The sequence below is a fragment of the Mandrillus leucophaeus genome, unplaced genomic scaffold, assembly GCF_000951045.1.
Source record: "Mandrillus leucophaeus isolate KB7577 unplaced genomic scaffold, Mleu.le_1.0 Scaffold454, whole genome shotgun sequence".
Lineage (NCBI taxonomy): Eukaryota > Metazoa > Chordata > Mammalia > Primates > Cercopithecidae > Mandrillus > Mandrillus leucophaeus.
In genome coordinates, this window is record NW_012104854.1 from 1,641,986 (window position 1) to 1,657,689 (window position 15,704).

Below are 15,704 nucleotides of genomic sequence, written 5' to 3' on the forward strand. Positions count from 1 at the left end.
GCTCACTGCAACCTCTGCCTCCCCGGTTCAGGTGATCCCCCTGCCTCAGCCTCCCAAGTAGCTGGGACTACTGGCAAGCGCCACCACACCCAGCTAATTTTTCTATTTTTAGAAGAGACCGGGTTTCACCATGTTAGCTGGGCTGGTCTCGAACTCCTGACCTCAAGTGATCCTCCCACCTTGGCCTCCTAAAGTGCTGGGATTACAGGTGTGAGCCACTGTGCCCAGCCTCAGGTCTGTATTTTTGATAAAAGTATTTCCTTAGGTATGTACTGCAGATTTATGCTGCCCATTAATGCAGTTCTATAGAGCACGGTAAATTTTACTCAAATACTTTATTGTATTCAAGTTTATTAATAGTGGTTTAAGGAGAACTCTTTTATTCTCAACAAGTTCAGTTTTGCTGACACTTACTGAGAGAAGTTATCATTTGGCTGAACACCATTGCCCCTCTGAAAGCTATTTTATACATACATATTCAGGGAATATATGTCACCTAAATTGAAACAATTCAAATTTGTGGTATTCTAATGACATGAGCTGAACCTACTGGATGGCTCCAACTCATCAAAAAGGACATGGATGTTTTTCCCTTATTAAAGAGACCGGGCGCAGTGGCTCACGCCTGTAATCCTAACACTTTGGGAGGCAGAGGAGGGCAGACCACATGAGTTCAGGAATTAAGAGATGAGCCTGGCCAACATGGTGAAACCCTGTTTCTACTAAAATACAAAATTCAGCCAGGCACGGTGATGCATGCCTGTAATCCCAGCTACTCAGGAGGCTGAGGCAGGATAATCGCTTGCACCAGGGAGGCAGAGGCTGCAGTGAACCAAGATCACGCCATTGCACTCCAGCCTAGATGACAGGGCAAAACTCTGTCTTAAAAAACAAAACAAAACAAAACAAAAAAACACAAAAGATGGTGAGTAGCTGTGTTATAATAGCGCGGTAGAAAAAGTAATGCAGACCGGGCATGGTGGCTCACACCTGTAATCCCAGCACTTTGGGAGGCCGGGATGGGTGGATCACCTGAGGTCAGGAGTTCAAGACCAGCTTGGCCAACATGGTGAAACCCCATCTCTACTACAATACAAAAATTAGCTGGGCATGGCGGCAGGTGCCTGTAATCCCAGCTACCTGGGAGGCTGAGGCAGGAGAATCATTTGAACCTGGGAGGTGGAGGTTCCAGTGAGCCAAGATCACGCCACTGCACTCCTGCCTGGGCAACAGAGCCAGACTTCACCTCAAAAATAAATAAATAAAAAATCTAATGCAGCTTTTAATCTCTGGCTTTCAATTGGGCTATGTAAGCGGAAGGGCTATGTAACTCTATACACTCATGAAAATTTATTAAACTAACAAACAGCAAGCGTTTTACCACATATCACTGCTAGGGTTCAGCAATAGAAGAGTGGTTATAGAGGTAACTCTAGTTACTGCTCTCAATAAGACAACTGATCGAGCCAAAGGAATAGCCAGTATTTTTCAAGAATAAATATCTTACTGCAAAAGCAGTCATTAAACCTCGTACATTTACGTACTTTCTTTCATTCTGTCTTCTCTAAATACCTACCCTGACCATAAATGGCAGTATGCAGGAAACTCCTGTTTTGAAGGGTGCAGTACGTTGCAGACTACGTAAGAAACATAACTGTTACAATGTACTAAAATCTAGTATACCAGTAATCAGTACACTTTAAGTAGTAACTAGTAATTACATGACACCAACTTGCTTTTTGATCAATTTATATTTTAAGAATACACATGTATTCTATTTTAAACAAAAGCACTCATATTTCAGATTTATAAAACAGGCAACTTAAATGGAGATTTTAAACAGATAGATATACATATAATGTATATATTTTTAGACAGAGTGTCTGTTGCCCAGGCTGGAGGGCAGTGGCACAATCAAAGCTCATTGTAGCCTCAGTGTCCTGGGCTCACGCAATCCTCCCACCTCAGCCTCCCAAAGTGCTCAGATTACAGGCATAAGCCACCATGCCCTAAAATAATTATCATCAAAGACTTACTCACATTACAAACAATTCCCTAAGGAATATATTAGATATTTAAATATTCTCATTAGAAATAAAATGGTTCCATTTATACATATTGCCTAAATGTAAGGCCTATTTAGCAGCATCTTTTTTAAGTCAACAATTTCAAATTAAAATTTGGTAACTAATTTAAAACACACCCATCCTCTGCTAAGAAAGCAGTAGTGGCTAGAAAAAATAGCTCCAAAACACTCATATAGAACCTACTTTGGTTGGGTGCAGTGGCTCATTCCTATAATCCTAGCACTTTGGGTGGCTGAGGCAGAAGGATCCCTTGAGCCAAGGAGTTTGAGACTAGCCTGGGCAACACAGGGTCTCTACAAAAACTTTAAAAATTAGCTGGTTGTCATGGCTCATGCCTGTGGTCCCAACTACTCAGGAAGCTGAGGTAGGAGGATCACTTATTACTTCAGCAGTGACCCGTGATTGAGCCAATGCACTCCAGCCTGGGTGACAAGAGAGCAGCTGCCTCAAAAAGAAAAAGTACCTACTTTGTGTTATAACTTATTTTGAGAACTTAAGATTTTAAAAATTTATTTATCTTCTACAACTATGATACTATCTCAACACTGTTTATCATCTGTAGGAAAATGCAGCATCATTTTCACTGATATCTCCCTCAAAATCACTCAATAAAAGCACATTCATTTAAAATTAATAAAGATATTTAGAGAAAGCAATTTTAAAACTTGCTAAGATTTCCCTACAGTATTTACACTTTTATTCCTTATATATAAAACCTCAATCCTGATTATTTTATTGTGTTATTCAAGACTTAAATTTCATTATAAGCACATTCTTTAGAACGTAATCATCTAATATTACAGGCCAAACTAATACCTGTTCTCATTTTTAGTGCTATTTTAACTAGAATAAAGCTTTTTTTCCAGCCCATTTACGATCAGAGACAACACTCTAATTCCAAGACTCCATACTACCTATTTACTTAAAATTGCTGCTTTGTTAAGCAATGTTGTCTTAATCTGTAACTTTTACAAATGTTGCCACAATTCCTAATAGTTTTAAAACACTACAAAACTATACATGCTAAAGTTTTTAGACAACCTGAAATAAAATACAAATTTGCTCATTTTCTTTTCCCTAAGGTGACAATACCATTCCTTGTCTTTTTTCACTCTTTGAAAAATTTTACAGACACCTGGGCCAGGCACGGTGGCTCATGCCTGTAATCCCAGCACTTTGGGAGGCTGAGGCGGGTGGATCACGAGGTCAGGAGATCAAGACCATCTGGGCTAACATGGTGAAACTCCATCTCTACCAAAAATACAAAAAATTAGCTGGGCGTGGTGGCGGGCGCCTGTAGTCCCAGCTGCTCGGGAGATTGAGGCAGGAGAATGGCGTGAAACTGGGAGGTGGAGCTTGCAGTGAGCTGAGATCGCACCACTGCACTCCAGCCTGGGCAACAGAGCAAGAGACTCCATCTCAAAAAAAAAAAATTTTTTTTTACAGATACCTAATGGTTGTACATATTTATGGGGTATATGTGGTATTTCAAATGCAAGCATACAATGAATAATGATGACATCTGCATAACTGGAATATCCATCACCTCAAACACTTAACATTTCCTTGTGCTGGGAACATTCTAAAGTTTTCTCTTCTACCTATTTCAAAATAAACAATAAATTATTGTTAACTACAGTAGCCTATTGTGCCACTGAACACCAGAACTTATTCCTTTTATCTAACTGTATTTTTATATTCACTGAACTAACCTTCTTCACCCAACCTCTTCCCATTCCCACCCCAACCTCTGGTACCCACCATTCTATTTACTACCTCCATGAAATCAATTTTCTAAATTCATTAAAAAATGAAGGTATTTAGAAACTATGGATTTTGTATCTCCACAGTACCTAATCTTCATCTCCATTAAAACTGTTGTAACACTCATTATTAATTTCAAACTTCAAACTAGCACACTATCAAAAATGTCTTACGGCTACTGCTTTCTTGTTACTATTGGTAGTAAAAAGGAGCTATCTTAAGGTATGGTAAAAGTAGGGAAATAATCTTTAAAACAGCAATAGAAAGAAAAATCTGGAAAAAAAAATACATTTGAAAGCTGACCTTAGAGGAGAAATAGAATTTGAATATATAAAGCTGGCAGTATGAGAAGATAAACTGTAAAGATAAATTTAGAATCTTTAAAGCTTGTTCAAAACACTTGTGCATAATTCTGTATCTTAAAATCTTTCATGTGTTACAAGAAAACTAACACACGTAGGTTACATTAAATACCATACATATACACACATATATGTACACCTCATACTGAAAGATGTCACATCACAGCTTCTTAGACAATTCTATTGATGTTATGTCCTTTCTAATTAAAACTTAGACAATTCTATTGATGTTATGTCCTTTCTAATTAAAACTATAATAAAAGACACTTTGGGAAGCCAAGGCGGGTGGATCACTTGAAGTCAGGGGTTCAACACCAGCCTGGGCAACGTGGTAAAACCCCAACTCTACTAAAAAATACAAAATTTAGCCAGGCGTGGTAGCATGCACCTGTAATCCCAGCGACTTGGAAGGCTAAGGTGGGAGAACTGCTTGAATCTGGGAGGTGGAGGTTGCAATGAGCTGAGATCACACCACTGCACTCCAGCCTGGGCAACAGACCGAGACCCTATCTCAAAAAACAAAAACAGAAACAAAAAAACACTGTAATAAAAAAGCATAGGTCGCCCATTAAAAGAAAACACCAAATTTTTTCATGTATTTTAATAACACAGAGTGCTTTAATCTAGACATATTTGAAATTATTTTTTTTTCATTAAAAAAGCTGTATGTCTTAGTTGATAAGAAGCTGACAAATTGATATGATTGTTTCTAAAGCCAACTTTTGTCCTTTATGTATTTTCCCCTTCAATCAGAGTCTCATTTTATAAACGTTTTGTATATTAAACATTCAGGCAAATGAAGTAGTAGGCAGTGCACTGAAATACAATGTCATATAAAGAACTGCAGCACTCAGCTCTAATTTTTGGCACACCCGGAAAGTTGCTTGATCTGATTTTTTTTTTGAGCAACTAAGAAATCCAGATTGTGGTGCGATCTCACTTGGAATGTTGGAAACAATTTCAAAAATTTTAAAACATTGCTTAGGTCATAGAAAATGACCCTATTGTTCTAGGCAACCAATCTATAACTTTGCTTATTGTCCAGATTTTAATCAAGTACATTGTATTAGTTTTCTATTGCCACTCTAACATACTATCACAAGTTGAGTGGCTTAAAAGAACATATATTTATCCTCATACAGTTCTGAAGGTTGTAAGTCTAAAATAAGTCTTAACTAGAATTAAGTTGTAGGTAATTTCTTGCAGAGGATCCAAGGAAAAATCTATTTCCTTCCTGTCTTTTCCAGCTTCTAAAAGGCAGCCTACATTCCCTGGCTTGTGGATTTTTCCTCCATCTTCAAAGCACATCATTTTAATCTCTGCTTCCAGCATCTCTTGCCTTTTTTTTTTTTTTGAGACGGAGTCTCATGCTGTGGCCCAGCACTGGAGTGCAGTGGCGCGATCTCAGCTCACTGCAAGCTCCGCCTCCCGGGTTCACGCCATTCTCCAGCCTCAGTCTCCCAAGTAGCTGCGACTACAGGTGCCCACTACCATGCCCGGCTAATTTTTTGTTTTTCAGTAGAGACAGAGTTTCACCATATTAGCCAGCATGGTCTCGATCTCCTGACCTTGTGATCCACCCGCCTTGGCCTCCCAAAGTGCTGGGATTACAGGTGTGAGCCACTGCGCCCAGCCCAGCATCTCTTGGCTTTAACTGTCTTATCTCCCTCATATAAGGATCCTCATGATTATACTGGTCTCATCTTGATAATCCAGAAGAGTTTTCCCATCTCAAGATCCTTAATTAATCACATCAGCAAAGTCTCTTTTGTCTTTTAAAAGTACATATTCACAGATTCTGGGAATTAAAATCTGGATATCTCTTGGTTGAGGGGGAGGTCATTATTCTATCATATATGCATTCTAAAGGGTTTTTTTTTTTTTTGAGATTCCTTAAAACTTTCTATATAAATGGTCATACTTCTGTATTGGTAAGTGCCCTGTGCAGGTGTATCATTTATTGTACCTTTTCTATGTTTAGACAATATTTGGATACACAAATACCACTGTACCACAACTGTCTACAGTATTCACTACAATAACCTGTTGTACAGGTTTGGAGTCTAGGAATAACAGGCTATATCACATGGCCTAGGTATGTAGTAGGTTACAGTTTAAGCATCCCTAATCTGAAAATCCAAAATCCAAAATGCTCCAAAGTATGAATTTTTTTGAGCACCAACATAATGCCACAAGTGGGAAATTCCACACCTGACCTCTTGTGACAGGTGCACAAAAGCATTAAAAATATTTGGTCAGGAGTGGTGGCTCACGCCTGTAATCCCATCACTTTGGGAGGCTGAGGTGGGCAGATCACAAGGTCAGGAGATTGAGACCATCCTGGCTAACACGGTGAAATCCCGTCTCTACTAAAAATACAATTAGCTGGGCATGGTGGTGGGCACCTGTAGTCCCAGCTACTCGGGAGGCTGAGGCTGGAGAATGGCATGAATCCGGGAGGCAGAGCTTGCAGTGAGCCGAGATCTTGCCACTGCACTCCAGCCTGGGGACAGAGCAAGTCTCCATCTCAAAAAAAAAAAAAAAAAAAAAAAAAAACCTAAAAATATTTTGTAACATTGGCTAGGTGCAGTGGCTCATGTCTGTAATCCTAGCACTTTGGGAATCCAAAGTGGGAAGATCACTTGAGGCTGGGAGTTCAAGACCAGCCTGGGTAACATAGTGAGACCCTGTCTCTACAAAAAATTTAAAAGTAAGCCAGGGACGGTAGCACACGCCTATAGTCCCAGCTGCTTAGGAAGCTGAGGCGGTTCACTTGAGCTCAGGAGTTTGAGGCTACAGTGAGCTATGATTGCACCTGCACTCCAGCATCCGCAAAAGAGCGAGACCTGCCTCTAAAATAATTTGTTTAATAAATAAATATTGTGTAAAATTACCTTCAGGCTATATATATAAGATGTATATGAAACATAAATGAATTTCATGTTTAGACTTGGGTCCATCCCCAAGATAACAGTATGTATATGCAAATACTCCAAAATCTGAAAAAAAATCTGAGATCCAAAACACTTCCGGCCCCAAGCATTTCCAATAAAGGATACTGAACCTGTAACATCTAGGTTTGTGTAAGTGTAGTCTATGATGTTTGCACAACAAATCACCTAACTACACATCTCTCAGTACAACACCCCATTATCGTCACATGACTGTGTTTTCCTCAGATGAGTACAAGGGTATATAACTCTGCATTCCTGCCTAACTGCATCCTTCTTTCACCCAACAGATGAATGGTAACTTAACCAAGTATAGAAGCAAGGGTTGCAATTTCAGTTGTATGAACATGTTACTCCATTATCTTATTACAGTTTTCGGTATTGCAGATGAAAAATCTGATCTTTTTCCTTCTTTGATGTGTTATGTTGACTGGAAGGCTGTTAAATTTTTCACTTTATAAAAAAAAACTGCTTCCATGTTATTTTTTCCCTGCAATCCTGCCTAGAACTCAGTGAGCACTTTAAATTTGAAGACTAAAATTTGTTTTTCAGGTCAGAAAAATTTTCCTATATTTATTAAGTATATTTCGTATATTTGTTACATTTTCCTATATTTATCACACAGGAAAAAATTCCTATATTATTGAATTACTATTTAATAATTCCTTAATGATTTAGTATTTTACCTCTTCTTTCTATGTTTCATTTTCTCTTTCTAGGATTCCTATTTATTATACATGAGGATGCTAAAGCCTTCTAACTTACTTGATTATTTTCTCTTATGATTTCCATCTTTTATATTTTTGCTTTGTGATCCATTCTTTCAGGCATCTAATTTGGGACTTAACAGTAACGATCCCCTACTCTGATTAACTTACAGAATTTAGTTTAAAAAAATCATATTTTTCAGCCCAAGAATAATTATTTGTGCTGCACCTGATTTTCCATAAGAGCTCATTTTATTCCCTGCAAGTGTTCATTCCTCTAACAGTTTAATTTAGCGTGGCATGTGCTTTGTTTCTTTCAAGTAATCTTTTCTCCAGATATCAAGATCCTTTAAAGATGTTATATATGTATTCATGCATGTGTTTATGCATGTCATTATGGTCAATTCCTTGGGACTCAGGTTTAGCAGCTACTCTGAAACTGGCAGAAAGCAAAGCAGTCTCTCCCTCCACAGATCCACAATGAAGAAGTAAACCACTATTCTTTGAGATATCTACTCCCCAGTTTTTTTCAGGTTCTCCCAGACTCAGAGACAGGAAACAGCTGGTGCATTCAATTCTATCTTCGACTTATAAAATGAAAGTAACCAGGCATATTCACACAAGATATATGTTAACTTTCCCTTTCTCATTCCCCATCTTCCTCCATTTCCCCACAGGAGTTCTCAGACCTCAGTAAACCAAGTTTTCCTCAAGATCCACCACTTTGGCCAGGCGTGGTGGCTTAAGTCTCTAGTCCCAGCAGTTTGGGAGGCCAAGGTGGGAGGATCGCTTGAGCGTGGGAGAGAGAGGTTTCAGCGAGCCAAGACTGCACACTATACTCCAGCTTGGGGGACAGAGTGAGACACTGTCTAAAAAAAAAATCCAACACTTTCCTCTAGGATCTTCAATGCAAATCAGCAAGTACCTATCCACCCCAAAGTAAACACCTTTGTAGTTATTATCTTTGCCATGATTCCCAAAGGGCCAAAATCTTACCAGCAACCAACATCCATCTTACTCTGGAGAAACAGATACACTACTACATGGCTACTAGTCAAAGAAAAAAGGAGCAACATTAAAGTTTCCTTCTTCCCTGAAACACTTCCTCTGACTTTGGAGAAACGTACACTGAATCTATGAGATCTGTACACATGGAAGTTTTCCACAGGTATCTTTGCACAACATTATTTGAAAATCACCGCATTTAAGAATAGTTCCTCAAAGTGATTTGAAGTTAAGGATATCTCATTTCATCCAAGATAATGTCTATTTCTGTTTATTTTTGTTGTTGCTTTGTAGTAAATTCTAAAAAGGGCAAAACTGCTGTTTATGATGTCATTTTTTCCCAGAAAATTTTAACAGATTTATAATTATTATAAAGTTGAACCACTGAAACTTGTTCACTGAAATATTTTGACTTGCATTAATGCTTTATGTCCCTGAATTTATGTTAAAAATTCACACATAAATAAAAATGGAAAAACTGGAAATACTTGATTTCTATCCCCTATTTTTTCACTAACAATCATATACTTATGTACTGTGATGGTTAATATTAAGTGTCAACTTGATTGGATTGAAGGATGCAAAGTATTGTTCCTGGGTCTGTGAGGATGTTGCCAAAGGAGATTAACATTTGAGTCAGTGGACTGGGAGAGGCAGATCCACCCTCAATCGGTGGGCACCATCTAATCAGCAGCCAGAGCAGCTAGAATAAAGCAGACAGGAAAAGATGTAAGAGTAGACTTGCTGAGTCTTCCGGCCTTCATCTTTCTCCCGTGCTGGATGCCCTTGAACATCAGACTCCAGGTTCTTCAGTTTTTGGATTCTTGGACTTATGCCAGTGTTTGCCAGGGGCTCTCGGCCTTTGACCACAGACTGAGGGCTACACTGTCGGCTTCCCTACTTTTGAGGTTTTGGGACTTGGACTGATCCACCATTGGCTTCCATGCTCCTCAACCTGCAGATAGTCTATCATGGGACTTTACCTTGTCATCATGTGACTCAATTCTCCTTAATAAACTCCCTTTCACACATACATATATCCTATTAGTTCTGTCCCTCCAGAGAACCCTGACTAATACAGGTACCTTTTGACTCTATGGCAAAAAAAATCTAAGCTCAAAACTACCAATAACAGGAAAAAAATTGTGGGGGGTTTCTCTTTTAGAGAATGAAATGTTTCCCATCACAGTGGCTTCTTAAAAGGACGTTCTCCATGCTGACTGGGTATCTTTTGGCATAATTGTTATACATTTGGCATGGATAGCACACAGGTTGGTCTCTTCAAAAAGGTCAACCAGATAGGCCTCACTTGCCTCCTGCAAAGCACCAATAGCTGTTGTGCTCTGCAAACACTGGTCTGATTTGAAGTCCTGAGCAATTTCTCAAGCCAGACTGTGGAAGGGAAGTTTGTGATTCAGAAGTTCAGCGGACTTCCAGAAACAACTGATTTCATGGAGGGCCATAGTACCAGGCCTGTAACAATGAGGTTTCTTCACCACTCCAGGAGAGGGTGCACTCTCGTATGCAGGCTTTGCAGTCAGTTGCTTCCTGGGTGCTTTGCCACCAGTTAATGTGCAGTCTGCTTTGTAGGAGCCACCATATAGCAACCTCCTTACTTAGTCCCCTTTTCCTTCACCTAGAGCTCAGTAAGCTAGAGACGGCACCAGCCTTGTAGAGTCACAGTGGGTCAGCAGAACAGGAGAAGTTGTGAAAACCTGTCATCTTTCTTTATTTTTGAGATAGGAGTTTTGCTCTGTCACCCAGGAGTGCAGTGGGGGGGATCTTGGCTCTCTGCAGCCTCCATTTCCCGGGTTCAAGTGGCTCTCCTGCCTCAGCCTACCAAGTAGCTGGGATTACAGGCGTGCATCACCAGGCCTGGCTAATTTTTGTATTTTTAGTGGAGACCGGGTTTCATCACGTTGGCCAGGCTGGTCTCAAACTCCTGACCTCAAGTCATCCACCCACCTTGGTCTCCCAAAGTGCTGGGATTACAGGCATAAGCAAGTGTGCCAAGCCCTCTCTGTCATCTTTAAACCTTAAATCCTATTCCATAACTTTAGAAAAAACCTTGACTAACAATCAAAATGGAGTCACCCATGCTTTGGGATGCTGAGGTGGGAGGACAGCTTGAGGCCAGGAGTTCAACATCAACCTGGGTAACATAGCAAGATCCCATCTAATTTAATTTTTTGTAGAGACAGGGTCTCACTATGTTGCCCAGGCTGGTCTCAAACTGCTAGCCTCAAGTGATCCTCTCAACCTGTTCTCACAAAGTGCTGGGATCACAGGTGTGAACCACCATGCACAGCCATTGCTGTAATCGTTTAAAAAAGTTAAATAGCTACTATAATTGGCTATCTCCGCTTGGTATAGTTTGGCTATGTCCTCACCCAAGTTTTATCTTGAATTGTAGTTCCCGTAATTCCCACATATTGTAGGAGGAAACTGGTGGGAGACAACTGAATCATGGGGGCAGTTTCTCCCATACTGTTCTGGTGGTAGTGAGTAAGTCTCACAAGATCTGATGGTTTTATAAGGGGAAACCCCTTTCACTTGGTTCCCTTATTCTCTCTTGCTGCTGCCATATAAGAAGTGCCTTTTGCCTTCCACCATGACTGTGAGGCCTCCCCAGCCATATGGAACTGTGAGCCCAGTAAACCTCTTTTTCCTTATAAATTAACCAGTCTCAGGTATGTCTTTATTAGCAGTGTGAAAACAGACTAATACAGTAAATTGGTACCAGAAGAGTGGGGTACTGCTTTACAGATACACAAAAATGTGGAACTGGGTAACAGGCAGAGGTTAGAACAGTTTGGAGGACCAGAAGACAGGAAAATGTGGGAAAGTCTGGAACTTCCTAGAGACTTGTTGAATGGCTTTGACCAAATGCCGATAACGATACGGACAAGGAAATCCAGGGTGTGGTGGTTTCAGATGGAGATGAGAAACTTGTTGGGAGCTGGGGTAAAGGTGACTTTTGCTATATTTTAGCAGACTGGCAGCATTTTGTCCTTGAGCTAGAGATTTGTGGAACTTTGAACTTGAGGGAGATGATTTAGGGTATCCAGTGGAAGAAATTTCTAAGCAGCAAAGTATTCAAAACGTATGTGGGTGTTATTAAAAGCATTTGGTTTTAAAAGGGAAACAGAGCATAAAAGTTCAGAAAATTTGCAGCCTCCAAAGCCAAAGACAAACCCATTTTCAGAGGAGAAAATCAAGCCGGCTGCAGAAATTTGCATAAATAACAAGCAGCCGAGTGTTAATCACCAAGACAATGAGGAAAATGTCAGAGGTCTTCACAGTAGCCCCTCCCATCACAGGACTGGAGGCTTAGGAGGGAAAAATAGTTTCATGGGCCAGGCTTGGGGACTTGGTGCTTCAGAGGGCGCAGGCCCCAAGCCTTGGCAGCTTCCATGTGGTGTTGAGCCTGCAGGTGCACAGAAGTCAAGAAATGTGCACCTGCAGGAGGTTTGGGAACTTCCATATAGATTTCAGAGGATGTATGGAAACACCTAGATGTCCAGGCAGAAGTTAGCTGCAGGGGCAGGGCTCTTATAGAGAACCTCTGCTAGGGCAGTGCAGAAGGGAAATGTGGGGTTGAAGCCTTACACAGAGTCCTCATTGGGGCACTGCCTAGTGAAGCTGGGAGAAGAGGGCCACCATCCTCCAAATCCCGGGATGGTATATTCACTGACAACCTGCACTGTGCACCTGGAAAAACCTCAGACACTCAACACCAGCATGTGAAAGCAGTTAGGAGGTAGCCCGTACCCTGCAAAGCCACAAGGGCGTAGCTTCCCAAGACCATGGAAACCTACCATTTGCATCAGTGTGACCTGGATATGAGACATGTAGTCAAAAGAGATCATTTTGGAGCTTTTAAGATTTGACTGTCTTGCTGGATTTCAGACTTGCATGGGGCCTGTAGCCCCTTCAATTTGGCCAATTTATCCCATTTGGAAAGGGTGTATTTATCCAATGCCTGTATCCCCATTATATTTAGGAAGTAACTAACTTGCTTTTGATTTTACAGGCTCATAGGTGGAAGGGACTTGCCTTGTTTCAGATGAGCCTTTGGACTGTAGACTTTTGAGTTAATGCTGAAATGAGTTAAGACTTTGGGGGAATGCTGGAAAGGCATGATTGGTTTTCAAATGTGAGGACACGAGATCTGGGAGGGGCCGGGGCAGAATTATATGGTTTGGCTGTGTGTCTCCACTCAAATCTCATCTGGAATTATAGCTCCCAAAATTCTTACATGTTGTGGAAGGGAACCAGTGGGAGATAACTGAATCATGGGGGTGGTTTTACAACCATTAGATCTTTTACAGTGGTTCCCTCATTCTCTCTTGCCGCCACCATGTATGAAGCACCTTTCACCTTCCACCATGATTATGAGGCATCCCCAGCCATGTGGAACTATGAGTCCACTAAATCTCTTTTTCTTTATATATTACCCCGTCTTGGGTATGTCTTTATCAGCAACATGAAAACAAACTAATATACCATTAAATGGCTTCTAACAGTTGAAAACATAACACTAATGCCCAGGTATGAAGAAGTAAAGCACTTAAGCCTAATGGCACCTCAAAAACTGGAAAAAAGTAATAGATTTTTAAAGAGGGAAAATAAATATAATCAAGCAGAAACTCAATTTAGGATTCTCTATAAGTAGCATCAAGAAACAAAATGTTGATCAATGTGGGGATTGGGGGAAAGAAATTTTTTTAAAAACAAACAAAGTGATTAATTTAGATAATTTAAGGAACTTTAAAATATTAAAAAGTTAACAGGCCTTGTAAATGCTTAAACTAGCTGAACTAAATTAGTATACTGTATAAATGATTTAAAGCTAAGTATTTTGTAGGAACGCCAACAGTAAGATGTTAAAAATGTGTACACTTTCTACTCTATGTTTTCTTTTTTTTTTTTTTTTTTTTGAGACGGAGTCTCGCTCTGTCGCCCAGGCTGGAGTGCAGTGGCACGATCTCAGCTCACTGCAACCTCCGCCCCTCCAGGTTTTTAAGCAATTCTCTGCCTCAGCCTCCAGAGTAGCTGGGATTACAGGCGCGTGCCACCATGCCCAGCTAATTTTTTTGTATTTTATTAGAGACGGGGTTTCACCATCTTGACCAAGCTGGTCTTCAACTCCCGACCTCAAGTGATTTGCCTGCCTCAGCCTCCCAAAGTGCTGGGATTACAGGCGTGAGCCACCATGTCTGGCTTACTCTATGTTTTCATATAAATTACCCTATAATACTCCTACCCAATAGCATTCTTTTAGAAATGAAAAAAATTCTGCATTTCTGGTTAACTATGTACTTCTCTATGCTACTGCCCCTGGTAACCTCTTCTTATGTGTATTACTGCCTGTGACACAAGTATTTATTTTTCTTTTATACTTTATCTTTTTCTGATCTAGCACAAGTCTTTTATATTCTTCAGGAAAAATGCTAAGCTTTGCAAAGAACAAGTCATTCTTTGGAAACTACCAAAATAATTATTTTAAGCAAATAGCATCAATAGATGCTCAAATTAAAAGATGAAAGTTTGATGTGCACTAATGAAGAAAAAACTAATAATTAGCATGTAGCTTCTTGATTAGTCAGCACCCCAAAATGGGTATTTTTTTAATCATCCCAATAATAAAATAATACATATTTATAGGTAAAATATGTAGACTTACATGAACATAACTATCTCATCTGTGAAATGAGGCTACTATTGACTAATATTAATAGATACATAGATGAATTTCATGAGATCAAGTGTTCTATGCTGTTTAATATAGTACCTGGTAGAGTAAGTGCTTAATAAATAAATAGTGAGGATCATGAAGAGTATATTCAAAATCCAAGTAAGAGTGATTCTGCTTTAGGTTGGCACTGCTATTGTTCTATACCTATGTGGAGTAGTTTTTAAAAACCATCTTAATCCTGAAAGTAGTTCACTCCATCCTCATATATATCAAAAGGACCAATCATTACAAGTAGACAAATAAATCTTTCTATACCACTGAATGATTTTATAAATAAAACACAGAAAAACAATCACAGCTTTGACATAAGAAATCACCAAAGGAATAACAAAGACATTTTGAAATAAAAATGAAAGTTTTTAAACTTACTGACTGACTAAATCACATCCCATCTTAGAACCATCATCTGCTTCCTCTTCCATATCAGAATCCATTCCATTGTCACCTTATAAATGAAAGAAACTATTGAAAGCACACTTATAAAAACGTTAAAATGATGTAATCATTACATTAAAAAGTATAATCTTTAAAAGTTATGCAGATTAAAGAACTTTATACTGGGTCAAAATTTAAATTTTTAATTGCTTGTATTTAAAATAATTTTTTCAATGCCTTAGGTATTTCTCATTGACATCTTTTTTTTTGTTTTGTTTTTTAAGACGGAGTCTTGCACTGTCACCAGGGCTGGTGTGCAGCGGCGCGACCTCGGCTCACTGCAAATTCCACCTCCTGGGTTCAAGCAATTCTCCTGCCTCAGCCTCCCGAGTAGCTGGGACTACAGGCGCCCGCCACTACGCCCGGCTAATTTTTTTATTTGTTTTTAGTAGAGATGTTGGCCAGGCTGGTCTCAAACTCCTGACCTTGTGATCCGCCCGCCTCAGCCTCCCAAAGTGCTGGGATTACAGGCGTAAGCCATCGCGCCCGGCCTCATTGCCTTCTTTTTACCTATTATATAAATGTATACAGACAAGAAAATGTGTATATACACTTACACACTACATACATAAATATGTATCTATTTCCAGAGTTACAAAATGCCATCAATTTTACATTTAAAAATGAAGCAATCT

The 15,704-nt window shown here is 39.7% G+C and overlaps 1 protein-coding gene across 3 annotated transcripts in view; it reads right to left on the reverse strand.

Moving 5' to 3' along the window:
• Positions 1 to 15,704, reverse strand: part of CAAP1 (caspase activity and apoptosis inhibitor 1) — a 55,171-nt gene that overhangs the window by 29,982 nt on the left and 9,485 nt on the right. For all 3 annotated transcript variants that reach the window (XM_011994367.1, XM_011994368.1, XM_011994366.1), the window contains one exon: positions 15,004 to 15,079. In XM_011994367.1, coding sequence (XP_011849757.1) covers positions 15,004 to 15,079 — 76 coding nt within the window. The remainder of the gene's footprint in view (positions 1 to 15,003; positions 15,080 to 15,704) is intronic.